The 25,567-nt window shown below is 46.1% G+C and overlaps 2 protein-coding genes across 2 annotated transcripts in view; one reads left to right on the top strand and one right to left on the bottom strand.

The window, feature by feature from the left end:
* XRCC6 (X-ray repair cross complementing 6) overlaps window positions 1–25,567 on the top strand; it is a 62,179-nt gene that overhangs the window by 3,233 nt on the left and 33,379 nt on the right. The gene's annotated exons all lie outside the window — the stretch shown is intronic.
* On the bottom strand, window positions 504–25,517 carry DESI1 (desumoylating isopeptidase 1). The gene is made up of 6 exons (XM_066256792.1): window positions 25,178–25,517; window positions 9,661–9,682; window positions 8,498–8,567; window positions 5,355–5,464; window positions 4,569–4,691; window positions 504–2,937 (listed from the first exon to the last, which is right to left on the bottom strand). The coding sequence occupies exons 1-6, from the start codon at window positions 25,263–25,265 to the stop codon at window positions 2,844–2,846; spliced, it is 507 nt and encodes a 168-aa protein (XP_066112889.1). The 5' UTR covers window positions 25,266–25,517; the 3' UTR covers window positions 504–2,843.

Below are 25,567 nucleotides of genomic sequence, written 5' to 3'. Positions count from 1 at the left end.
AAGTCAATTTTTTTTTTTTGTATTTTTCCAAAGCTAGAAACGGGGAGAGACAGTTAGCTCCCACATGCGCCCGACCAGGATCCACTCGGCACGCCCACCAGGGGGCGACGCTCTGCCGCGACCAGAGCCACTCTAGCACCTGGGGCAGAGGCCAAGGAGCCATCCCCAGCACCCGGGCCATCTTTGCTCCAATGGAGCCTCGGCTGCGGGAGGGGAAGAGAGAGACAGAGAGGAAGGAGAGGGGGAGGGGTGGAGAAGCAGATGGGCGCTTCTCCTGTGTGCCCTGGCCGGGAATCGAACCCAGGACTTCTGCACGCCAGGCCGACACTCTACCACTGAGCCATCCGGCCAGGGCCAAAGTCAAATTTGAGGGAGACAGATGGAGAAGCCAGGATTTCTTCATGTTGGACACACACCAGGCCTTCAAGCATGACACAAATGAGGCAAGCAGAAGTGAGTTTATTGCATTAGAAAAAACATTAAAAAAAACCAGCAAACACCTCTGTACTAGATAGTTATTAGTTTAATTTCAAGGCCAAAAAGGAATCTCAAAGGTACAAGCTTTATTTCTGGGAGGGGTTGCCGGCCTCATCCCTTCTCCTTCCCTGTCCCTTTAAACCAGTGGACCTCTATGCACAATTACACACATGGCTCACTTGTCACTCTGCTCACCCACACACGCTGAGTGGAGCTAGCTGGGCACAAAGAACATGCCCTGAGGAGCTGGGAGACAGAGAAATGTGAGGATGGGTTGGGGGGGGGGGGCAAGCCTGAGCCCAGGCTCCCAAAATTAGTGCCTCTGGAACTTGGGTGGGGGAGGGAGGGGGAGCTTGCTTTCCTGCAGGGTTCCAGAGCAGACTGGCTTATTGATCCCTCCGTCTCTCACCTGGGGCACAGGAATTGGCACAAATAGCTTCTGGGCATGAAGGGGACTTTCAATAAACCAAGTGACTCAAAGTCTCTTGGGAGCGATTTCTCAGTACAGCCCTGGGTCTGGAGGTGACTGCTGGGAGGCGTGAAAGCAGTTATGCCTAGAGATGGGACAGGTGAGAGAAGGAGCCTGTGAAACGCAGTGCCCTCTGGCTAGAGCTGTGTACAGAGAGGTCTGGAGCAAGAGTCTGACAGAGAGAGAGGGCTGGGCAAGGCAAGCTGGAAAAGGAGAGAACTCCAAGTGGGAAGAATAGTGATGACCTGGTCCATGCTGCCTTCCCGGGAGAAACCCAGCCTGACACCCACTCCCTATGGTCCATTCTGCCAGTGGGTCATTATTAAATAAGAGTCCCTGCTAGTTTCTGCTCTAATGTATCATTACCATGCATTCTGGCAAATCAGTGTGCCTTGAGAAGAATTAAACTGCTCATCGGTTGGCCTCCAATCTTAAAAGTTCCAAAATATCACTTGACATTACAGCTGGTTATCATGGATATGCCCCTGGTCAGGTCACAGGCAGACCCTAATGCAAAATAACATCTTTCTCTCTAGCTGAGACCCTGATGATTCCAACTGCTATGGCTGATGTCAGAAACAGGTGGAAATGAGGCCAGAGGTGAGTAGCAGCTCTTAGGAGAGGAAAGGCACCTGCTGCAGGCCAGACTCCAGGACAGACAACATAATTCAAGTCTGAGAAGTAGCAGGTGGGGCCCAAGAATGCCAGAGCTGGGGTGACTCAGGTACCTGGCAGCTCTGAGTCCTCTCTCTGCCTTTCCTTCCTCAAAAGCTACCTTAATGGGAGGCTTAAGTGGAGAAAGGAAATCTGAAAGCCTCTCTAGTTAAGAAACTTCCAGACTGTTCCCTGCCTATAAGCTCTTGCAGCAGCTCATAAGGAAAATGCTCATGCACACCCCCAATCATGCTTCCTTAAAGTCAACACATTTAGGAAAATGTACAAATTCCTATCAGAAAGAACTAAATTTTCTTGCCACTTTGATTCTGCATTATTATTCTTTCTGTATCTGGGATATTTACCTGGAGCAGACAATCATTTCCTCTCAGTCCCTAGTCAAATACTGCATATTGGTCTCGGTGGGGTGGGTACAGTACAGGGATTGCAAATAACCTACATTATTACTTGCAGACAAAGGCTTGGGTCTCTGCCGCTCCAGCCTAGAATTCATTAATTATGACAGCTCAACTTTGCTGAGAAACAGCAGCCCGTAGGCAGCAAGGCAGGGTCTCCAAAATCGATGTCAGAGGTTTGCAGTCTAGGAAGGAGGAGGAATGGCTTTATCCCGTTTTCTCTGCCTGACACTTGCTGTCACTCTCCCTTGATCCTGAGGCTTCTCTGGCTGCTCCAGCTCTGGCCCATGGCCTTGCTTAGGGTAGACGAGGGAAGGTGCACAGGTTGTGGCTAGAGTTCACTTCGCTTAGCTGAGTCATCCTGAAACTGACTCCAGTACATCAACTCCTTTGGTTTGTTTAATGCTAGGGAGAACTGCTTCCAGGTCATGGCTGTTGTAAAACTCACCTGGGTAGGGCATGGGCGTTCTCTGGAAAGAGGTTCTAGGTTGGGGCTCCCCCAAACTGTGGTTCCTGCTTTCTGCTTAAACAAACCCCATCACTTTCTTGAGCGTGGAGGACACTTAGGAAGCAGCATCACAAGTGAAGTCACAGACAAGACAGCCTTAATAAATTAGTATAATACTATTAGAAGGGATGGCGTTCTGCTCTGTTTCTCAGCAGCGTTGTCCTACATGCAGCCTGACGATCTCCTTCCCTGGGAAATTTAAAAAGCTGTCCCCTGGTTGTTAGCTCTGATGTAAAATTATAAAATAGAAATCTGGTAGGGTTTGTTTTGTTTAAAAAGGAAAAGCCCTGGTGAGGCAGGGTGGTCCTATGCAGTCCTGTTAGCTCTGGCCATTGGGTCGGCCCACAGTGCTCCCTCCGGGGGGCTGGATCTGGATGGAGTCCAGGAGGGGCCGCAGGGCCTGTCCGAAGGGGCTGCGGAGAAAACAGACACAGGAGCTGGGGCGGGCCCTTGGGAGTAGCTGCTGCACTGGCCAGTGCACCTAGCTCGTCACTGGTGCAGTGGTACCACCACACCAGGAAGAACACTGTCACCTCATTGCATTTTCTCACCTTCCTCCCACATGGCTTTCCATGGATGAGCTCTCCAAATAGCCTGCTCCGAGTTCTGACTCCCGAGGTATCTAGATGCTACCTTCTCACTACCTTTGCCTCTAGGTCCAGGTTTGCTGCTGCTTGAACAGGTTGGTTACACATAGGGAAATAGAGTTTCCTGTACTTTCTGTACTTGTTTCTGTAATTCTCATGGTACATGATGATAAAAATGGCTTAATGAGGAAGCTCGGGTTTAAAAAAAAGGACATGAAAAAGGTAAAGTCAGGAGTGAGATTCCTCTAGGAACTGAGGTCTACTAGGGATACAGGGAAGAGTCAAGAAAAGTGACAAACGCAGGTTGTCAAAAAGGTGCTAATGCCACTTTGTAAAGGCTCCCAATTTGTTCTCAGAGGAGCTGAGCTGGAGAAAACACTGCAAATACTGTATCTTAGAGATGTCCCAAGATTACTTCAACTTTAAAACAGGTGGCCCAAAACACACCTCAGTTACCGGGGTTTTTTCCCTTCAGTGGATAGTGCCATTTTTGAAAATTGTCCCCAAGTTCAAAGGGAATAAAATATTCCAAAGCACAAACAGATGAAACTGAGAAATATAAACCTTAATTCAGACAAGCCCAGGGACTCCACTCATCAAATAGTAACATTCCAGCTATTCAAGTTTGCTAGGGCCCCATAACCTAGATCCTTTAGTAAGGTGGTGGGTTTAACACACCTACCAAGAAAGGCAGGGCCAGTGCTGGGAGATGGGGCTTTCCTTACCAACTTGACACGGCAGCCTGGTTTCCTATGCAACTTTTTCCTGAGGGGTTCGTACCCAGGTGTGAGACACAGCTCATCTTGCTGAGCCTGCTAAACCTGCCAGGATCCCTGTTGGACAGGGCCCTAGTTTAGGAGAAACTGAGTCAAGAATCAGCAAATGGACATGGTCCTGGAGTGGTAGAGGCTGCCTGAATACAGTCAACAGCAGAGGAAGGGAGGGGTGTGATGGCTTTGGGTGGGTGTGTGTCCTTTTAGGGAACACTGCCTGGATGATAGCCCACAAGGTACTAGGGCAATTAGAAGTCTGTCTTTGAGGATGTCAAAGAGCAGGGGAAGGAAGACTGACAACAAGCCACCCTCCTATTTCTCTGACCTATTCTCTGCTCCATTATCTAAAACTGTATTTTAAGCAAGTGCTTCTGGGGAGTGGCATGCTTCATGTGCACTGGGGAAAGACAGATGCCAGGATTCTGTACAAGTGGGTTTCTAAGTTCTGCAATTGTACTGAGGCCAGGGTACAGTGGTCCAACTCCAAGTACGGTGAAAGTAACAGGTGAACATCAGTAAGTAGAAAAAACAGTGGCCTTCTGTGTTCAGAGCTGCCATTGTGACAGGGTCCACCTGGCTTGGGAGGATTCTGCCAAGACCAGGGGAGGGCAGACGTGGGCAGAGGAATGGCAGTGACTGTGAATGGGAATTTCAAAGGCAGGGGCAGAGACAGAGGCCACTTACGTGGACAGAACTTCAGAAGGAAGGTCAGTGATGTAAGAAGGGATCTTCCGCCCGGTCAGGAATTGTGCCACTTCATTGCTGAAGGTGTTGCAGTTGTGTTCAAAGAGGTTGTAAGCCTCACCTCTGTACATTGTGAGAAAGGTTTAGAGAACAGAGATGAGTCAGCAAGTACATGTATGCAATAACTCAAACCAGGTAATGGAAGGGGAGCACAACTGAATTTGAGGGCTGTGGTTTCTCTTCTCCCCCACACTCCAAAGGACTGCGTGGTCTGCCTCACTGAAAACAGATTTTGAAGGCAAGGATGGATATAAACATGAGTCTCCTCTACAGTTTCAGCAGAACCTTTACATTCACAAAAGCAGACCTCTGGGATTAAAGTTTAACACTTACTGAAATCTACTAAAGACTCTTTAAGAGAAAATCTGCTCAAGTTTGTATTTTATCCTAACCCCTCTACAAATCCTGTTTATTTTCAGGACAACACACTTGGCCAGTGTGGATTGAGAGCAGCATTTGCTGAAAGAGCAGGAGCTGATTTTAATCAGAAAGAATCAAAGTTTCTCAAAGTTTCAGCAGAAGGTCTGCTGGGATGGAATCTCAGCCTCAGAGCAATGCTGAGGTCTTCTGTGGGAAAACTGCCTTCTCTTCATATTTATTTAGAAAATACTGGGCCAGACCTGTGTTGAGTGCTCTGGGAGATATGACCTGGTGGCTGCCCTCTGGGAGCAAATTATCTAGTGGGGAAGACAGATACTACTAAACATCACCCCTGTCTCCACTCACCGGAACAGAGACTCCCCCAGGGAGGACAGGTACTCCAGAAAGATTTCTTCTGTGACTTCTGTGTTCCCCACATCAACCACAGAGTCTGGGGGCCCAAGCAATGTCCCTCCCTAAAAGAGCCAACCCAAAGAAAGAAAGAAAATCATTAAATTACCATCTCCATTACTTTGTTAATATGCTTTTCCATGGAAGATCACAAATGCTCTGTTCCAGTAGCTTTTAACTTTCAGAGCATCCAAGGCAGATAAAGAGTGTTATTTCCCACTTGTAACAGGGCTACAATGGCTTAGAACTTCCTGGAGACTTTTCATAGCCAGTGCTAGAGAGACAGCTAAGAAGTTGAGCTTCTAGTTTCTGGTGGGCCCTAGGAAGCCGAATCTCATGTAGATCAGACTTCTGATGCTGTCCATTCAGTTGATAAAGATAAGTACCCAGGCCCTGACCGGGTAGCTCAGTTGGTTAGAGCATCATCCTGATGCACCAGGGTTGTGGGTTCAATCCCTTGTCAGGGCACATACAAGATTCAACCAATGAGCCTGACCAGGTGGTGCAGTGGATAGTGCATCGAACTGGGATGCGGAAGATCCAGGTTCGAGACCCTGAGGTCGCCAGTTTGAGCGCAGGCTCATCTGGTTTGAGCAAGGCTCACCAGCTTGGACCCAAGGTCGCTGGCTTGAACAAGGGGTTACTCGGTCTGCTGTAGTCCCACGGTCAAGGCACATACGAGAAAGTAATCAATGAACAACTTAAGTGCCACAACGAGAAACTGATGATTTATGCTTCTCATCTCTTTGTTCCTGTCTGTCTGTCTCTATCTACCCCTCTCTCTGACTCTCTCTCTCTGTAAAAAAAAAAAAAAAAAAGATTCAACCAATGAATGTATAAATAAGTGGAACAATAAAAGATGTTTCTCTCTTTCCCTCCCTTCCTTTCTCTCTCTAAAATCAATAAGAAAAAAATATTAAAAAAAGATAGAAACCTAAATTCTTAAGTCTTCCTTTGCCCCCAACATTCCTGATCATGGGGGCGGAGCAGGACAACTTGAAATGACTCCCACCTGACAGGCCATCTTTTTTTTTTTTTAATTATTTTTATTTATTCATTTTAGAGGTGAGAGAGAGAGGGGGGGGGAGAGAGAGAGAGAGAGAGAGAGAGAGAGAGAGAGAGAAGGGGGAGGAGCAAGAAGCATCAACTCCCATATGTGCCCTGACTGAACAAGCCCAGGGTTTCGAACCGGCGACCTCAGCAGTCCAGGTCGACGCTTTATCCACTGTGCCACCACAGGTCAGGCTTGACAGGTTATCTTACTACGCCTATGTTCATAAGGTAAGCAGCCTGTGTTTCTAGTGACACATCTGATATCTTGAATGCTAGTAAAATGTGAAAGACTGTTTGAAATCTGGCAGGCTGGTAAATATTTCCACAATTCAGTTCTTCTATGGTTTGTAAGAATAATCTAATGATGCTGAAAGGGTTCCCCAGCCAAGAAGGGGGTTAATGGCCCCTGAAAGGTCCACAGAAAGTCCTTAGTCATGGGTTAACAGACTGCCACAGCTGACTAAGGGAGTGATGAGGCTGGTGGGGAAACCAGCCAAGGGGGAAGCAAAGGAGCACTGGGGAGGACAGAGCTAGGAGTGAGCTGGGGAAAAGGGAGAGCACTCTAGCGCAGAGCTCCCTGCAAAGACCATGAACTTGTGCAACAGCAGTGAGCACCGACTACATGCCTGACGCTGTTCCAGGCACTGGGGAAGGAAAGCATGGTGAGCAGGAGGATCATGGTAGCCAGAGAAAAATTATCTCAGAGTTACAAGAGACTAAAAGGTCACCATTCAACCCCCCTATTATCATTCATATAACAAATATGTATTGAGAACTTACTATGTGCCAGGCCTTATGCTAGGCACCGGGGGTGTGATGTGGACAAAAGAGATGAGATTCTTGCCCTCAGGAGCTTATTATAGTCTAGCAGGGAAGGCAGACAAAATAATCCCATAAACCAGTGTATTATTACGAGCAGCAATAGGGTCTTGCTGGAAAAGTCTAGAATGGTAGTACATATGACAGGGAACTGTCCTCATCTGAAGGGTCAGGGAAGACTTGCCCGAGAAAATTGACATTGAGCTCAAATTGGAAGGATGGAGAAGCATCATAAGGTGAAGGATTAGGGAGGTGGACTGAAGTCAGGACACGTTCAAACATCCAGAGTGTGTTCAAGGAGTGAGAAGAGAGCGGCGGACCAGGGCATGACTTGAAAAGAGACCACTCAGAGCAGGAGACCAAGACCAATTAGGGCCTTGGAGGTCACACTGAGCATTTTGCTTTTCGTTCCCAGAGCAATGGCGAGAGTTCTGACTTAAGTCACGGAATGCCATGGTCAGATTTTCATTTTGAAAAGGTCACTATGCTTCCCAGGTGGAGAACTGACTGATGAACAAGAGCGCATGCGCTGCTGCGGTCCAGGCTCGACACAGGTGGCCTGGGTTAAGGGGAAAGCTCTGGAGAAATGGGGACAGGTGAAGAGAGGCTGATTTAGAAGGTGGAACTGACTAGGCTTTACGAAAGATTTGTTATAGGAGGTGGGGCACCAGGGAAAAGAAACCAAGAATGACTTCCCATTTATGAGTATCAAAATGAATGGCTATGTGGTCTTTGAGTATCTCCTGTGACAATACTTAGGTAGCTTAGATAGAAATATTTGGGAAAATGGCTTTTGTTTTAGAGTTGGAGATCCCTGAGTTTTAATACTGGTGCCACTTATGGCTGTGTAACTTTGGGCAACTCACTTCACCTCTCAAAGCCATCGTGCTCCACTTCACACTGGCTGAGTTCATACCATGAGCGAGGCATGGCGCTGGTCAGAGGGACAGAAGAGTGAGACACAGTCTCAGTTCATCTCACCATAACATGCTCAGTGTAATAAAGAGGGACCCAAAACTGCCATGGGAGCAGAGAGGAGAGCAATTGGCTGGAAGCTCTGGGAAGGGTTTTCTTGAGCTGAGTCTTAAGGTAGCTACAAGGAACTATGCCAGGCCTACACACACTGGGCTAGAAGCCAGAACACACAGAGTTGCGGCCAGCTGCTGGTATCTGGGAAGCCCCAGGACCCTGAGAGTGCAGGACAGGGTGTGGGGAAAGACACTCACCGGGGGGCAGCTGGAGATACCGCCACTGCCGAAGAAGAACTCATCCTTGTGTACAACTATGGAAGTGTGCCTGCAATGCAGAGAAGGGACAGAATAAGCCAGGAAACTTAAAGCCAGCCTGAGAAAAAGTAATCACCACACTGCAGTGAGAATCGTTTCTGCCCAAGGAGATGACTGTGGTCAAGTGCTTTATAAAACTAACCAAACAAAGGCAAGATAAATACAATAGATTAGGGTGTCTAAACTTTGCCCATATTGACATTGGGGCTGGATGATTATTTGCTGTGGAAGGCTGCCCTGTGTCGTACAGGATGTTCGCAGCATCCCACTCTTCAGCACTCCCATCCCTCAGTCCTGACAACCAAACATGTCTCCAGACATTACCAAATGTCTCAGAACTGTCCCCATTGAGAACCACTGCTGTAGATCACATGAGGAGAGTCCCTAGAGACTCACCCTAAGATTGACAAATCAATTACTGAAATAAAGACTGCAGACCTTCCAGGCTTTTTATAGGAGCAGTTCACCTGGACCAATACTGAGGGGAAGACCAGATGATGTGAAGTGTAGACCTGTTTCAGGTGAATGTATCCATATTATTTGGTTCAAGTAAAACAAAGCAAAGGGTCATTCTGATCAATCCACTGTCAGCAGGGTCCAGGAGTCAAGACCGAATACTGACCTATGGTTTGCTCATAAATGGAACTGAGAGCTCAGCCACCATCTTGCTGTCTGACAGGGATGGGTCCAGTAGTGAGAGACCACAGTAGTAGTGTTTTAAGACAGACAGACAGACAGACATGTGGGGCCTGGAGACTTCTGTAATTAGAAACCTTCAGCAGGAGGCAGGACATCATTCTGCCTTTCTTTAGAACAAGGTTTCTCAATCTCAGCCCCATTGCCATTTTTAGCTGAATAATACTTTGTTGCAGAGTGCTGTCCTGTGCATTGTAGCCTCCTTGGCCTCCACCCACCCACCAAAAATGTCTCCAGGCACTGCTAAATGACCCGGGGGAAGGGGGCACAAAATATTCCCTGGTTGAGAACCACTGCATTACAACTTGAAGATTTACAATATGGAGAGTTAGGTTTCAAGCTGGAAGCCACAGAGGTACAGCTTTGTTTCATAAACCAGTCAACGTAAGGAGTCCCACCCAACTTACCAGATGCCTTCCAGTTGTTTCCCTGTGGAGAAAAGAAGAGATTTAGCCACTTGGGACTAAACTAAATGGCCTCCTAGTCTGAGTCAGAAGTCACTTAAACCCAGAGTAACCCATTATCAAGCTCTGGAGGAACTTTCTATGAATCTAATTCTCCTGCAGTATGGTCTTTAGGTCGCAACAGAGGTATGTTGTGTTAAGTTGAAAAAAGCCTTGGCCAAGTAGCACAGTTGGTTAGAGCGTCCTCCCAATACAAAGTTGCAGGTTCGATCCCCGGGTAGGGCACATACAAAAGAATCAACCAATGAATGCATAAATAAGTGGACCAACAAATCAATGTTTAAAAAAAAAGTAAGCCTGACCAGGCGGTGGCGCAGTGGATAGAGCGTCGGACTGGGATGCAGAGGACCCAGGTTCGAGACCTCGAGGTCGCCAGCTTGAGCGCGGGCTCATCTGGTTTGAGCAAAGCTCACCGGCTTGGACCCAAGGTCACTGGCTCGAGCAAGGGGTTACTCGGTCTGCTGAAGGCCCACGGTCAAGGCACATATGAGAAAGCAATCAATGAACAACTAAGGTGTCACAATGAGCAACGAAAAACTAATGATTGATGCTTCTCATCTCTCCTTTCCTGTCTGTCTGTCCCTGTCTGACCCTCTCTCTGACTCTCTGTAAAAAAAAAAAAAAAAAAAAAAAAAGTAAGTTGCCCTGGTCAGATAGCTCAGTTGGTTAATGTCATCCTGAAGCCCAGAGGTTGCCAGTTTGATTCCTGGTTAGGGCACATACAGGAATACCTCAATGTTCCTGTCTCTCTCTCTCTCTCCCTTCCTCTCTTGCTAAAATCAATAAATAAATGCTTTTTGTTTGTTGTTTTAGATTTTATTTATTCATTTTAGAGAGGAGAGAGAGAGAGAGAAAGAGAGAAAGGGGGGGGGAGGAGCAGGAAGCATCAACTCCCATATGTGCCTTGACCAGGCAAGCCCAGGGTTTCAAACTGGTGAAGTCAGCGTTTCCAGGTCAACACTTTATCCACTGCCCACCACAGGTCAGGCAAAAAAAAAAAGAAAACATTTTAAATGGGATAGAAACCATAGCTCCTTCCAGATAACCTACTGATGGTTCAGCGGTTAAGAGTACAATAGGTTGCCTGACCTGTAGTGGCGCAATAGATAAAGCATCAACCTGGAACAATGAGGTTGCTAGTTCAAAACCTTGGGCTTGTCTGGTCAAGGCACATATGGGAGTTTTTGCTTCCTGCTCCTCCCCCTTCTCTCTCTCTCTCTCTCACTCCTCTCTCTCTAAAAATCAATCAATAAAATATTAAAAAAAAAGAAAAAAAAAGAGTACAATAGGTTGATGCCTGGCAAGGCACATATGGGAAGCAACTACAAGTTGATGCTTCCGGCTCCTCCCCTGCCTCTTTCTCCTCTCTCTAATATGAATAAATAAAATCTTTTTTAAAAAGAGTACAATAGGTTGAGATCTTAGCTTTTCTTCTTGCTAGTGGTGGATCTAAGCAAATTCACTCAACCTCTCTGAGCCTGTTTCTTCAGTACAGTTGTGACCAGTAATGGTAATGTATAAAAGCACCAGTGTCTGATACACAGAAGTTTGGTAAATGGAGACTACTATTAGGTATACTGCCCTCCTTGGGGAAAAGGGTAAAAATCTCCAAAAGAGAAATAAAATTTGACTTTGGGATTGGTGGGTAAGAGCCAAGAACAGATTTCACCAGTGAACTAATATGAGATGCTGCATCTATTTTTACACACAAACATTTCATTCTTTGCTGCTACTGTTACAAGGCTAAATGAAATAACAAAGGAAAATAAATGTAACAGAGTTCTTCTGCATCTCTTCCAGCTCCAGAGGCCAGTTGGCTCCTCAAGAGATCTGCTGATCTGGCCTACAAGATCACAAATAGACACAGGGGTTCTGGCCTGGGGTTTCTGGGGCAGCCCCTAAAGACTGTGGGGCAGGCACTGCACTTATTCAAATTGAGCTAAAATTACAGAGAGGTGGATCAGAAAATTGGTGGATGCCAAAGAGCAGTGGTAACCCATTTAGGACAAGCATCTTCAAATATTGGCTTACGGGGGCTATAAAATAAAGTGGCTTGGATTCTCATCCTTTCCAACTGACTCTAGAAGACCAATAAGTTTCCTCCTTCCAGTTTATTATGTGTAAATGAGGAGATTAACATTGCGTTTTTTTTAGCGCCTGAGGCATCCTTAGTGCCTGGGGCCAACTTGCTCTAATCGAGTTTTGGCTGCAGGAGGATAGGGGGAGGAGAAGAGAGAGAGAGAGAGACGCTAGAGGGGCAGAAGTAGAGAAGCAGATGGGCACTTCTACTATGTGCCCTGACCGGTAATTGAACCCAGCACACTGAGCCGACACTACCACTGAGCCAATTGGCCAGGGAACATTGCGTTTTAAATAGAGCTGATGTACTCTTTTGGACTGCCATTTATAAAACAGCTTGTTGTCTAAATGGCAGCAAACTGTTGATTTCCTTGAAGACAGGTGTTGGGCAGATAAAATATATTATGCTCACTTTGTTAAAGATGTGAGCGCTGCCCATGTAGAAGCCCATTGCCCAGGTGATATTAATGTGTGTTGGGGACCGGCTGTGGGCAGGCTGGATCCTTTAGCCTGGGGCTTGGTTTTAAGACTAAGCCTTTCCCACCCTTTTTGATGTGGGGTGGTACAATCCCATCATGCCTCAGATAAGTGACTTTGTATTAGAGACTTCCCTATTTTGTATATTGGATTAAAGATTTTGATTTCTACACTATAAAATGGGGGCAGACTGGGAGCTTGCTCTCTCGGTTCCTGAGATTAGCATTAGAGAGGAGAACAGAGAAAGGCCACATGGGGGAGGACAGGAGAAGCAGCCAAGATGGCAGAGTGCTGAAGGAAAAGCCAGTTTGTGCAGAGTTTGTGCAGGGAGAAGGAAGGAGATGGGGAACAGAGGTGAATAAGGCTGATGAGCTAGAAACCTTTGATTCTAGGAAACTCAGATAAGTCAGTAGCTTTGTGAGCACTGAATGAGTGGGTTTTGGAGCTCAGTGTGTGTTTTTACTTGCCTGCCGGGTACAAGCTAGGATTAAAGGTGATGGCCCATCAGTTTTTGGCTCCGTTGTTTCTTTACCCACTATCTGAATCAAATGCGAACCTGCATGTGAATGGCCACGACAGCGGCTCCTGGCCCTACAACATGTAATAGTGCAGTAAAACTGGACTGATTAAGGATACTGTTTTCTTTTGCCTGTTCCTTCTTTCATTCCATTTGGGAGGAACACTACACTCATAAGAGCAAGTACAGTGTAGTGAATAAGAATACAGGTTCTGGTATGGACAGGCCAGGTCTGAATCCTACCAGTTCTATTAGTGAACTAATGTTTACTTAGTGCCTACTATATTTCAGGCACTAGAGATACACTGGTAAACAGAAGAGACAAGAATATATATATCGTCCCTGGCCAGGTGGCTCAGTGGTAGAGCGTTGGCCTGGCGTGCAGGAATCCTGGGTTTGATTCCTGGCCAGGACACACAGGAGAGGCGCCCATTTGCTTCTCCACCCCTCCACCTCTCCTTCCTCTCTGTCTCTCTCTTCCCCTCTCACAGCCGAGGCTCCACTGGAGCAAAGTTGGCCCGGGCGCTGAGGATGGCTCCATGGCCTCTGCCTCAGGCGCTAGAATGGCTCTGGTTGCAACAGAGCAATGCCCCAGATGGGCAGAGCATCGCCCCCTGGTGGGCATGCCGGGTGGATCCCAGTCGGGCACATGCGGGAGTCTGTCTGACTGCCTCCCCGTTTCCAACTTCAGAAAAATACAAAAAAAAAAAATCCCAAAAAAACCTGCATGGCACTTATGGGGTGGGGGAGGGGAATCAACAAGTTATAATAATAATGAACATAATACATTATGTTAGCAACAATGAGTGATATAGGAGCAGGATAAGGGAGACTGAGAGTTTCAGGGATGGCTAGGGTGACATTTGAGTAAAGACCTGAAGGAGACAAAGAAAGGAGCTATGCAGAAGTGGGACAGGCCAAGTGTATCTGGAGTGTGTCTGGAGTGGGGGAGGGGTAAGGAAGAGAAAAGTAGGAGATGAACAGAGGCAACGGAGGACCAGATCTCACAGAACCTTGTAAAAGTTAAGAACTTTTCTAAGCCTGAGTTGTTCAATATGGTAGTCACTGACCACATGTGACTAGTTCCTGTTTTACTACCATATTTCAAGTACTCAACAGACACATGTGGCGAGTGGTTATGGATAGACAGTAAAGATATAAACATTTCCATCATTGCAGAAAGTTCTCACCCTGACCAGGGTATCTCAGTTGGCTAGTGTTGTCCTGATACGACAAGGTTGCAGGTTTGATCCCCAGTTAGGGCACATACAAGAATTAAACAATGAATAAATATAAATAAGTAGAACAACAAATCAATGTTTCTCTCTCTCTCTCTAAAATCAAGAAATAAAAAAGTTCTACTAGACAGGACTGTTTAAACGTTAGTTTCCTATTCTGTTAAGAAAAAGGAAAACATAGCTTGACCAGGTGGTGGCGCAGTGGATAAAGTGTTGGACTGGGATGCGGAGGACCCAGGTTCGAGATTCTGAGGTTGCCAGCTTGAGCGCGGGCTCATCTGGTTTGAGCAAAGCTCACCAGCTTGGACCTAAGGTCGCTGGCTTCAGCAAGGGGGTTACTCGGTCTGCTGAAGGCCCACAGTCAAGACACATATGAGAAAGCAATCAATGAACAACTAAGGTGTTGCAATGAAAAACTGATGATTGATGCTTCTCATCTCTCTCCGTTCCTATCTGTTCCTATCTATCCCTCTCTTTGACTCTCTGACTCTGTTAAAAAAAAAAAAAGGAAAACATAATATGATACATGAAATATGCACAGTGCCTGGCATATAAACACGTGCCTAAAAAAGGCTCACTCATTTCCTTCAGGCTTTAGAATTTGAAAGTTTTATGGCTAGTCTCATAGCACCTTGGTATTAAAACTACCTATTTTTGTGTCTTTCTTCCCCATTAGACTATAACTGGCTCAAAGACAGAGAAGTTTGTTATGCATCTTTGTAAATCCAGTACCTAGCAAAATACTTGGAATGCAGGTGCTGGATTCCCATCTGTTGGGATGAAGTATTCTGGTTTGTTAACTCTGTTGGTTGACACACAGTGCTATAGAGGCCAAAGTTCTTAACCCAATCTCAGCTGCCCTAGCTTGTTAGTCAGATAAGTTTGCAATCTTGGCATACTGCATTCTGTGTTAGCTATTGCCCTCTCAGATGCCTGTGCCCAATGACCAGGAAGAGAGCTGGGCAGATACATCAGTTCTAACTCAGTCTTACTAAAAGAATGGAGTTTTGGAGAGGGGCCTCAAAGACCATGCTGTCAGTTAATTTACAACGGAAAAACAAGTCAAAAGTTGTAAGATACAAATCCTCCTTTATTCTCTTGATAGTCTCAGTATTATCACTAAATTTGCCTGTAAACTAGATGTGACGCTTCCTCCTTATTCAACTATATCAAGGAACACCCAAGATCTCATCCATTATAGAATGGTAACAGGGACTATAGAAGAAAAGATCCTCTGAGTCATTCTTTCATTTATTCACCCATCTGCCAAACATGTGGAGCCAGTAATATTTAAAATGGATTGAGTGGATTTACTATCTTTTAATTTAAAGCACTTCATAGTTATATTCTCTCTCTCTCTTTTTTTAAGATTCTAGTTTTTTATTTTATTTATTTATTTATTATTATTATTTTTTTCATTTTTCTGAAGCTGGAAACAGGGAGAGACAGTTAGGCTCCCGCATGTGCCCGACCGGGATCCACCCGGCACGCCCACCATGGGGCGAAGCTCTGCCCACCAGGGGGCAATGCTCTGCCCATCCTGGGCATCGCCATGTTGCGACCAGAGCCACTCTAGCACCTGGGGCAGAGGCCACAGAGCCATCCCCAGCGCCCGGGCCATCTTTGCTCCAATGGAGCCTTGGCTGCGGGAGGGGAAGAGAGGAAGGCGCGGCGGAGGGGTGGAGAAGCAAATGGGCGCTTCTCCTATGTACCCTGGCCAGGAATCAAACCCGGGTCCTCCGCACGCTAGGCCGACGCTCTACCGCTGAGCCAACCGGCCAGGGCTTGTTTTTTATTTTAGAGAGAGGAGAGAGAGAAAAGGGGACAAGGAGCAGGAAGATAGTAGAAATAAAGATAAGGAACAGGAAGATAGTAGTTGCTTCTCATATGGGCCTTGACTGGGCAAGCTCAGGGTTTTGAACAGGAAACCTCAGCATTCCAGGTTAAGGCTTTATATCCACTGTGCCACCACAGACAGGTCAGGCAATCTTTTTATTCTCACCCATCTGTACATGGAAAAGTAGGGCAAATATTTACTAACATCATTTTATAAGCAAAGATGCATGGTTTGTCCAGCATAAAAACAGGAAAAAAAGCAAGTTATGATGATGTACTTAATAGAGTAGCTCAGAAAGAAACCTAAGGGTAGTTTCTTGGCAGCCTGCTCTAAGGAGGGCAAGAATGAGGGCCATAGCCTCCTTCATGGGGTGACAGGCAACAGAAAGCAGGACTGGACTGATCCTTCACTTTTCAGCTAGACTGGGTGAGGGTAGGTGAGTAGGAGGTGGTGGTTTAAGATAAATTATGGCACAAGGCCATTTTGAGACAATGAATTAGGCTCAGTGGATATTAGCACATTACAAAAACAGATTATTTTCCCACTAGGACTTCCTCAGCAAGCTGGAGAGCAGGTGGGTCAGGATGGCTGCATGTCTCCAAGTTTGTTAGCATAGCCAATACACTTATTTTGAGGCCTATGAAGTATGCATATGAAATCAAGTGGAAGTCATAAATATTAGCCTTGTTTTTCATCATCAATAACAGAAAAAGCAAGGTCCTCACTAGTCAACTTTCTATTGATTGTAAGAGTAAAATGAGTATATGAAGGTCAAAGAGAAACTACTCCATCTACCTCATCAATTAAGATAGATGGAGCTTGTGCAGATAGACATACATGCTGGTTGTAAGATATGCTCAAGATCAGCAGTTAGTATACTACTGGTGCTAAACAAGTGTCTATCAATAAGCATAAAGTGGACGATGATGATGGGGCTCCAGGGGCTGGAGCAGCAGCATTAGCTGATCGGTATAAATCAAATGTAGCTCCAGCCCTGGCCGGTTGGCTCAGCGGTAGAGCGTCGGCCTAGCGTGCGGAGGACCCGGGTTCGATTCCCGGCCAGGGCACACAGGAGAAGCGCCCATTTGCTTCTCCACCCCTCCGCCGCGCTTTCCTCTCTGTCTCTCTCTTCCCCTCCCGCAGCCAAGGCTCCATTGGAGCAAAGATGGCCCGGGCGCTGGGGATGGCTCTGTGGCCTCTGCCTCAGGCGCTAGAGTGGCTCTGGTCGCAATATGGCGACGCCCAGGATGGGCAGAGCGTCGCCCCCTGGTGGGCAGAGCGTCGCCCTTGGTGGGCGTGCCGGGTGGATCCCGGTCGGGCGCATGCGGGAGTCTGTCTGACTGTCTCTCCCTGTTTCCAGCTTCAGAAAAATGGGAAAAAAAAAAAAAAAATGTAGCTCCAGCTCATCTCAAAGATTCCTCCCCTAACGACAAAGTGTTTTTAGCTGGCAGTGTCTCATTGTTAAAATTTATTTATTTTATTTTATTTATTTTTAAGTGATAGGCACAGAGATAGTGAGACAGACTCCTGCATGTGCCCCAACCGGGAACCACCTGGCAAACCCATCTTGAATGCTAGAATCAACTGAGCTATCCTCAGTGCCTGGGGCAGACGCTCGGATCCACTGAACTGTATTAGCTAGTTGGCAGTTTTTTAATCAGCTGGGTTAGTTCAGTAATTTGCCAGATTACCAGCAATGTGAAGGGGTTAATATTAACTTTAAAAATCAGCTTATTCTCCTCTGGGAACACTGGATAAATATCGAATCTAGGTGGAAAAAAGAGGAGATGTGCATAACATAAGTGGGTCTCTGTAAAAAGAATATTGTAAAAACATCCTATTGGCAGTAGAGCCTTATCTTTTAGGCAGAGAAAGGTTATCACAATTTCAAATGCAATCCATTGTTAAAAACTGAGAGGGCAGCCTGACCACACGGTGGTGCAGTGGACAGAGCGTTGGACTGGGATGCAGAGAACCCAGGTTCGAGACCCCGAGGTCACCAGCTTGAGCGCGGGCTCATCTGGTTTGAGCAAAAGCTCACCGGCTTGGACTCAAGGTCACTGGCTTGAGCAAGGGGTTACTCGGTCTGCTGAAGGCCCACGGTCAAGGCACAAATGAGAAAGCAATCAATGAACAACTAAGGTGTCTCAATATGCAACGAAAAACTAATGATTGATGCTTCTCATCTCTCAGTTCCTGTCTGTCTGTCCCTCTCTCTGACTCTTTCTCTGTCTCTGTAAAGAAAAACAAAAAACTGAGAGGGCACTTTAATACTGGGAAAAAAAAGGTAGATTTACAATTTATTTATTTTTTTACATTTTATTTATTCATCTTTTTAGAGAGAGGAGACACACACACAGAGAGAGAGAGAGAGACAGACAGACAGAGCGAGGAAAGAGATAGAAAGAACAGAGGGAGGAGCAGGAAGCATCAACTCCCATATGTGCCTTGACCAGGCAAGCCTGAGGTTTTCGAACCGGCGACCTCAGTGTTCCAGGTCAACGCTTTTATCCACTGCACCACCACAGGTCAGGCAAAAAAGGTAGATTTAAAACTACTTAAGACTTTATTACTAGGATTTCTTGGAGTCAGTACAGGATTCTATTCTAGCATAAAAATAACTGATGTGTATCTAACCTGTGGTGGTGCAGTGGATAAAAGACCAACCTGGGATACTGAGGTTGCCGGTTCAAAACCCTAGGCTTGCCTGGCCAAGGCACATATGAAAAGTAACTATGAGTTGATGCTTCCCGCTCACCCCTGTCCCACCTCTCTCTCTAAAATCAATAAATAAAATCTTAAAAAAAACAAACTAACAAAAAACTGACGTAGGAGTTCTTTTCCTCAGTACTGACAGGGTTCCCTCTTGATCACTGCTTGTTTTCATCAGTCAGCCCTTGTAGCAATGCTTTCAGGTAGGTGTACAACATCCCACCATTCACTCAGCTTGTATGTACTGAATGCCAACAGTCTGGGTATACAATGAAAAGTGCTTGCCCCCAATGGAGCTTCTAGTCCCATTGGGATGGGTGTGGAGAAAGATGAGAAAACAAGCAATTATAAAATAAGATAAAATAATAAATACTGTTAAAGGAGAATACAGAATGTTATCAGCATATAAGAGGAACAGATGACCAAGATTTGAAGGGTGTTGTTTAGGAAAAGTTTCTTGGAAGAAGTGACATTTTAGTTGAGATTTGAGTATAAGTTAGCCAGGCCACAAGACAGGGAAAGAAAAGTATCCCTGGCAGGGGACACACAGCCTTTAAAAAGCCTAGAGGTGGCCCTGGCCGGCTGGTTCAGCAGTAGAGTATTGGCCTGGCATGTAGAACTCCCGGGTTCAATTCCTTCTCAGGGCATACAGGAAAAGCACCCATCTGCTTCTCCACCCTTCCCCCTCTCCTTTCTCTTTATCTCTCTCTTCCCCTCCCACAGCCAAGGATCCATTGGAGCAAAGTTGGCTCGGGTGCTGAGGACGGCTCCATGGCTTCCGCTTCAGGTGCTAGAATGGCTCTGGCAGCAATGGTACAAGGCCCCAGATGGGCAGAGCATCATCCCCTGTTGGGCAGGCCGGGTGGATCCCAGTCGGGCGCATGCAGGAGTCTGTCTGACTGCCTCCCCGCTTCTAACTTCGAAAAAATTAAAAAAGACTAGAGGTGAACAAGAACTAACCTGGTTCAGTCCTGGTAGGGTGCACCTTTCTCCGCTACGGTTCTGCGAGAGAATCGAGGGCTAATGCCCATGGTAGTTATTGGGAGAATGAGAAAATAGTCGCTAAAATTATGTCCTCTAGGGCTTAATTCTCTGTGGAACCCAGCTAAGAAAGGATCACAGCACTGTGTTCAGTATATATACAGGTGAGGGCAGAAAGAGAAGCAGGAGCTGGGTCACAAAGGGCCTTGTAAGCCACACTAGTTTTCAGTTTGTCATAAAGAAGTTGCATGATAAAAAATAAAAAAATAAAAAATAAATAAAGAAAAAGAAATTGCATGGTAGGCCCTGGCTGGGTAACTCAGTTGGCTAGAGTATTGTTCTGATACATCAAGATTGTGGGTTCAATCCCTGGTCAGGGCACATACAAGAATCAACCAATGAGCCTGACCAGGTGGTGGCGCAGTGGATATAGCATTGGACTGGGACGTGCAGGACCCAGGTTCGAGACTCCGAGGTTGCCAGTTTGAGCGTGGGCTCATCTGGTTTGAGCAAAGCTCACCAGTTTGAGCCCAAGGTCTCTGGCTTGAGCAAGGGGTCACTCGCTCTGCTGTAGTCCCCCCCCCCCCGTCAAGGCACATATGAGAAAGCAATCAATGAACTAAGGTGCTGCAACAAAGAATTGATGCTTCTCATCTCTTTCCCTTCCTATCTGTCTGTCCCTATCTGTCCCTCTCTCTGTCACCCCCCCAAAAAAAAAGAATGTTAAAAAAACAAAGCATCAACCAGTGACAGCAGGAATAAGTGGAACAAGACAATGTTTCTCCCTTTGTCTCTATCCCTTCCTCTTTCTCTAAAAATCAATAAATAACACATAAAAATAAAAAGAAACTGCATAATCACTAAAGATTTTGAATATTTATTGAGTACCAGCTCTGTCTGACCAATGGGGACCCACAGAGGAATGAGACAGTCTTGTGCTCCAAGAGCTCAAGGTTCTTGCTGAAGTCATTCTGACACATCCAGCCCACCATGGCCACTTCCTTCTTTATATTTGCCGTACCCATATCCATAAGTTTTTAGACCTGAGAACAATTTTGAGATAAGCTTATAGAGAAAATAAATGTGCGAGAGAAAAATAAACGTGGTGATTGAATGACAGTAATACTTTCTGGGAAGCATTCTAGGAGACAGAAGACTAGGAGACAGGGTAAAATGACAAAGTCTACATCATTTCTGGAGAGTAGAGAATTACATTGGGCTGTATCTAGTACAATCATGACTGTAATAGAGCTAGATGGGGTCTATAACAAGGAACTGCCATAATAAGAATAACAGAGTACTGCTGATGAAGGCATACTAATTTAGTTTGGGAAAATGAAGGCTAAGAGGGGTGATCATAAATCTATGATTAGGAATGCCACATACACACTGAGCCCATGTTCTTATCCAAACTAGAAACACTTGGCCAAAGATATCTTTATAAACATGGACATGGTACCTACTTTGCATCAACTATAAGGGAACACATTACACAGGAGAGGTGGTATAGCAACATGACTGAGCACATGAGCTCTGGAAGTCAGACTGGAGATAATAAAAAGGATCCATCCCACAAAATTGTGGTAAAGATTATAACACATGCAAAGTTCTCAGAAAAAAAGAAACGGTCTGGCATATAGTAAGTTCTCAATGGGTGCTAGTCATTAATATGCTTCTATAAGTCTTGCTAAAATCGGGAAACAAATTGTTTTTTTTAAAGGTTCAAATATATTTAGAAATGGGAAATCAATATATGGCTATTAACAGAACTGGGACATACCCAACGTTAAGGTTAGTGATGTCCGGATGGGATGAAGCAGTAAGACAATGCCCATTTTCCGTAAGTTTTCAACTCTAGAAAGTAATAACTATTATCCTGGATAACTTTGTCTTTATTACTTTAGCAAAAGGCATAAAAGCAATATGGAAAAAAAAATGGAGAGGAGAATTAGATTTGGCTACTTCTGCCTCATCTTTAAATCCCAGATTAAAAGTCACTACTCCTGATAACCCTTATTTAAAGTAGGTCTTGCTCTTTTTATTTACTAATTTTAGAAAGGAGAGAGATCAATTTGTTGTTCCACTTATTTATGCATTCATTGACCTGGGGTCGAAGCTACAACCTTGGCTTAGCAGGATGACACTCTAACTGAATTACCTGGCCAGGGCAGGTCTTATTTTCTTTCTCGGCACCCAATTTGCTTCCTGCACAGCCCAGCACTTACCACAATATTTTATTATTTTATTTGCTTATTGATTTTTTTAACACTTTTTTTTTCTGAAGTGAGAAGCAGGGAGGCAGACAGACAGACTCCCGCATGCGCCAGACTGCAATCCACCTGGCAAGCCCACTAGGGGGAGATGCTTTACCCATCTGGGGCTTTGCTCCTTTGCAACCAGAGCTATTCTAGTGCTGAGGCAGAGGCCATGGAGTCATCCTCAGCGGGTGACTTTGCTCCTATTAAGCCTTGGCTGCGGGAGGGGAAGAGAGAAAGGAAAAGGGGGAGGGGGGAGAAGCAGATGGGTGCTCCTCCTGTGTGCCCTGGCCGGGAATCAAACCCGGGACTTCCACAGGCTGGGCCAACACTCTACCACTGAGCCAACCGGCCAGGACCTGCTTATTTACTTTTAATTTCTTCCCCACTAAATAGCTCCATGATACACAGAGTATCTTCGTTCATTACATCATCCTTAGTTAAGTGTAACACATGGACAGCACACAGTAGGCACTCAAGAAATAGCTGCTGAATAAATCTTGAAGCAATAATCCATAAAGCCCTTTTCAGCTAAAATCAATAACTAGTAGGTAAAAGAACAAAAAATATATGTATATATCCAGTATAAATGGGGAGGCATTTATTTTGAGGTCTAGGAAATATTTAATGCCTCACTATGATCAAATTAACCAAATGGCTCCATTCCAAGTTTAGCTAGAACTTGACTGATGTAATCAATCTCTTAGTAACACGCTAACACGCACCTAGCACAAACAGTGACTTTGAAAATTTTGCTTTTAGATTTGCCTAATTTTAACAATCTAGGCCCAACTCCTGTCAAATAAAGGCTCAGATACATAGAATTACCTGAGGAGCTTTTTTATTTTTATTTATTGATTTTAGAGAGAGGGAGAGACAGAATCATCAATCTGTTATTCCACTTATTTCCACTTATTTATGCATTCATTCTTTGCTTTTTCATAATCTAAAAAAAAAAATCTTTTATTTATTTATTTTTCTGAGAGACGTGGGAAAGAGAGACAGAGACACAGACTGGAAAGGAGAGAGATGAGAAGCATCGGTTTGTAGTTGCAGCACTTTAGTTGTTCACTGATTGCTTTCTCCGTATGTGCCTTGATGGGGGTGGGGGAGCCAGTACTCCCTGCTCAAGCCACCGACCTTGGGCTTCAAGCCAGCGACCATGAGGTCATGTCAATGATCCCATGCTCAGGCCTGCGACCCCTGGGATTTCGAACCTGGGTCCTAAGCGTCCCAGGTCGATGCCTTATCCACTGCGCCACCACCTGGTCAGGCAAAAACACTTTATTGATTTTGAGAGAGAGAGAGAGAGAGGGGGAGGGAGGAAGTGAGGGAGTGAGGGAGGGATAGGGAGAGAGATAGACAGACATCAATCTGTTTCTGTATGTGTGCTGACCGGGTATCCAACTGGCAAGGATCCAACTGGCAACCTTTGCATGTCAGGATGATGCTGTAACCAACTGAGCTATTCAGCCAGGGCTCATTGATTGATTCTTGTATGTACCTTGACTGGTTAATCAAACCCATAACCTTGGCATATCCAGATGACACTCTAACCAACTGAGCTACCCCAGCAGAACCTGAGGAGCTTTTAAAAAATACAGATTTTTGGATCAAAATTGCATAAGAGTTTTATTTAGTACTTGGGTGACAAGGCTTTAGAATCCATATACAATATTTAAAACGTTGCTTATTTTTAATAGATAATACATATATGTAGCATACAATTCAAAAGGTACAGGCCCTGGCTGGTTGGCTCAGTGGTAGAGCATCGGCCTGGCGTGCAGGAGTCCCGGGTTTGATTCCCGGCCAGGGCACACAGGAGAAGCGCCCATCTGCTTCTCCACCCCTCCCCCTCCTTCCTCTCTGTCTCTCTCTTCCCCTCCCACAGCCAGGGCTCCATTGGAGCAAAGATGGCCCGGGTGCTGAGGATGGCTCTGTGGCCTCTGCCTCAGGCGCTAGAGTGGCTCTGGATGCAACAGAGTGACGCCCCAGATGGGCAGAGCAGGGCGCATGCAGGGTCTGTCTGACTGCCTCCCGGTTTCCAGCTTGGGAAAATGCAAAAAAAAAAAAAAAAAAAAAGGGTACAAAAATGTTACAGCAAAGTCACTCTTCCACGTCTGCCTCCTGGTTTTTTTTTTTCTGCCTTCTGGTTTTAAGTTCACTTTTTCATAAGCTGTAACTGTTACCAATTTCTTTGCATTCTTTCAGATAATTATTTGTCTAAGCAATTACATATACCCTTTGCTTTAAACACACACATGAATATTTAAAGAACTGTTCTAATTTTGTTTCTTCTATTCCCATTTAACAATATATGTTGAAAATGAAGGTATCTTTCTGTTTTCACAAGCACCCTAGGAGGTTCTGAGATGAAGATGATATAGGAACCACTCATTGGCCCAGGATTAATAGGTTAAGTTCAACTCACTACACAGCACATTAGAAACTTAAGGAGAAAAGATGCCCTTCATAGTAACTTGCTTACTTGACTGCTGCCCTCTTGTCTTGTGCACATGAACTAAAACATTCTCTAATGACTCCATAAGCCAGGAAAAATTACTCATTCAAATGGATGTTGCCAAAGCTGTTCAATTTTCAATTTCTGGAATCTTTCCTGCCATACATCACCTGAAATCAGTAACCCGACAATCTCTATAAACACAAGGCATTTTGGTTATAATGAGCTTTGATCTACACTGATTTTTCTCTCCTGGCAGTTAGGTAGTTTAATCGAACACAACTGAAATACTTCCCCTACTAATCCTACTAACACCACAGTACAGTAGTATCCAATCCTCCCCTAGAACTGCTTTCTTACCATCTGGGCAAAAGCAATACCACACTGTCAGGCTGAACCTGGAATTCTCGAGTTCAGGCTCCAGTAAACCTGACTTCATCACTTCTAAGGTCAATGATTGGGTCCCTGTGTAGCTCTCGCTTTCTCTTCCCACCTACCCTAAAGATTGCAGAAAGAGTTTCCTTTTGGCACAGAGGAAAGGCTCTCTTCTGCAGTGTCTCCTTCACCACGAGGGGCACCACGCGGCAGGCATCTTCTACCTCCGCGTCGATGAAGGAGCTGGAGGGTTCGTTAGGCGAGCTGGGAACCCCCCTGGACCCAGCGCCGGTTTACCCCCCCCCCCCAGCTGAAGGGGCTCTGAAGAGATAGGGGAGGGCGTGATTCCTCTCCATCCCTTCCCCCTGGATTCAAACGGGATATATAGAGCCCCGAACCTCAAACACTTTCCTTCTCCGGCTTTTCTCCATCCTCTGGGCCCCACGTCTCCCTCTGAGCCTTGGCCCAGGCCTCCCCATCTCGGCGGCCGTCCGGGCCCTCCTTCCCGCCCGCCCACAGCCCCCTCACCCAGCATGATGGGGCTAAGCCGCCGGGCCAGGCCCTTGGACAGGTCGTACACGTAGAGTTTCACCGGATAGAGATTTGGCTGCTCCATCCGTAACCGTGGCGGCGGCGGCCAGGAAGTCCCTCTGACACCTGGCAGCGGCTAGGACCTTCCCGTACCCGACCAGGGTGGGGAGCGGAAGGAGCGTGGGGGGAACCGAGCCTGAGCCCAGCCTGAGGGGCGGGGGAGAGGCTGCTCTGCGGTACCCGCGCCCCCACACCCGCCACCAGCAACGACTACTGTGAGGTGACAGAGCCAGGACCGGCAGGTCCGCGCGGAAGAGGACCGGAGGCGGGGACGCACTTTCACGCATGTGCATACCATCCTGACGGGAGGCTAGGGGCGGGATTTCG

Source organism: Saccopteryx bilineata, chromosome 1, assembly GCF_036850765.1.
Source record: "Saccopteryx bilineata isolate mSacBil1 chromosome 1, mSacBil1_pri_phased_curated, whole genome shotgun sequence".
NCBI classification, from domain to species: Eukaryota; Metazoa; Chordata; class Mammalia; order Chiroptera; family Emballonuridae; genus Saccopteryx; species Saccopteryx bilineata.
This window is presented reverse-complemented; position numbering and strand designations above follow the sequence as displayed.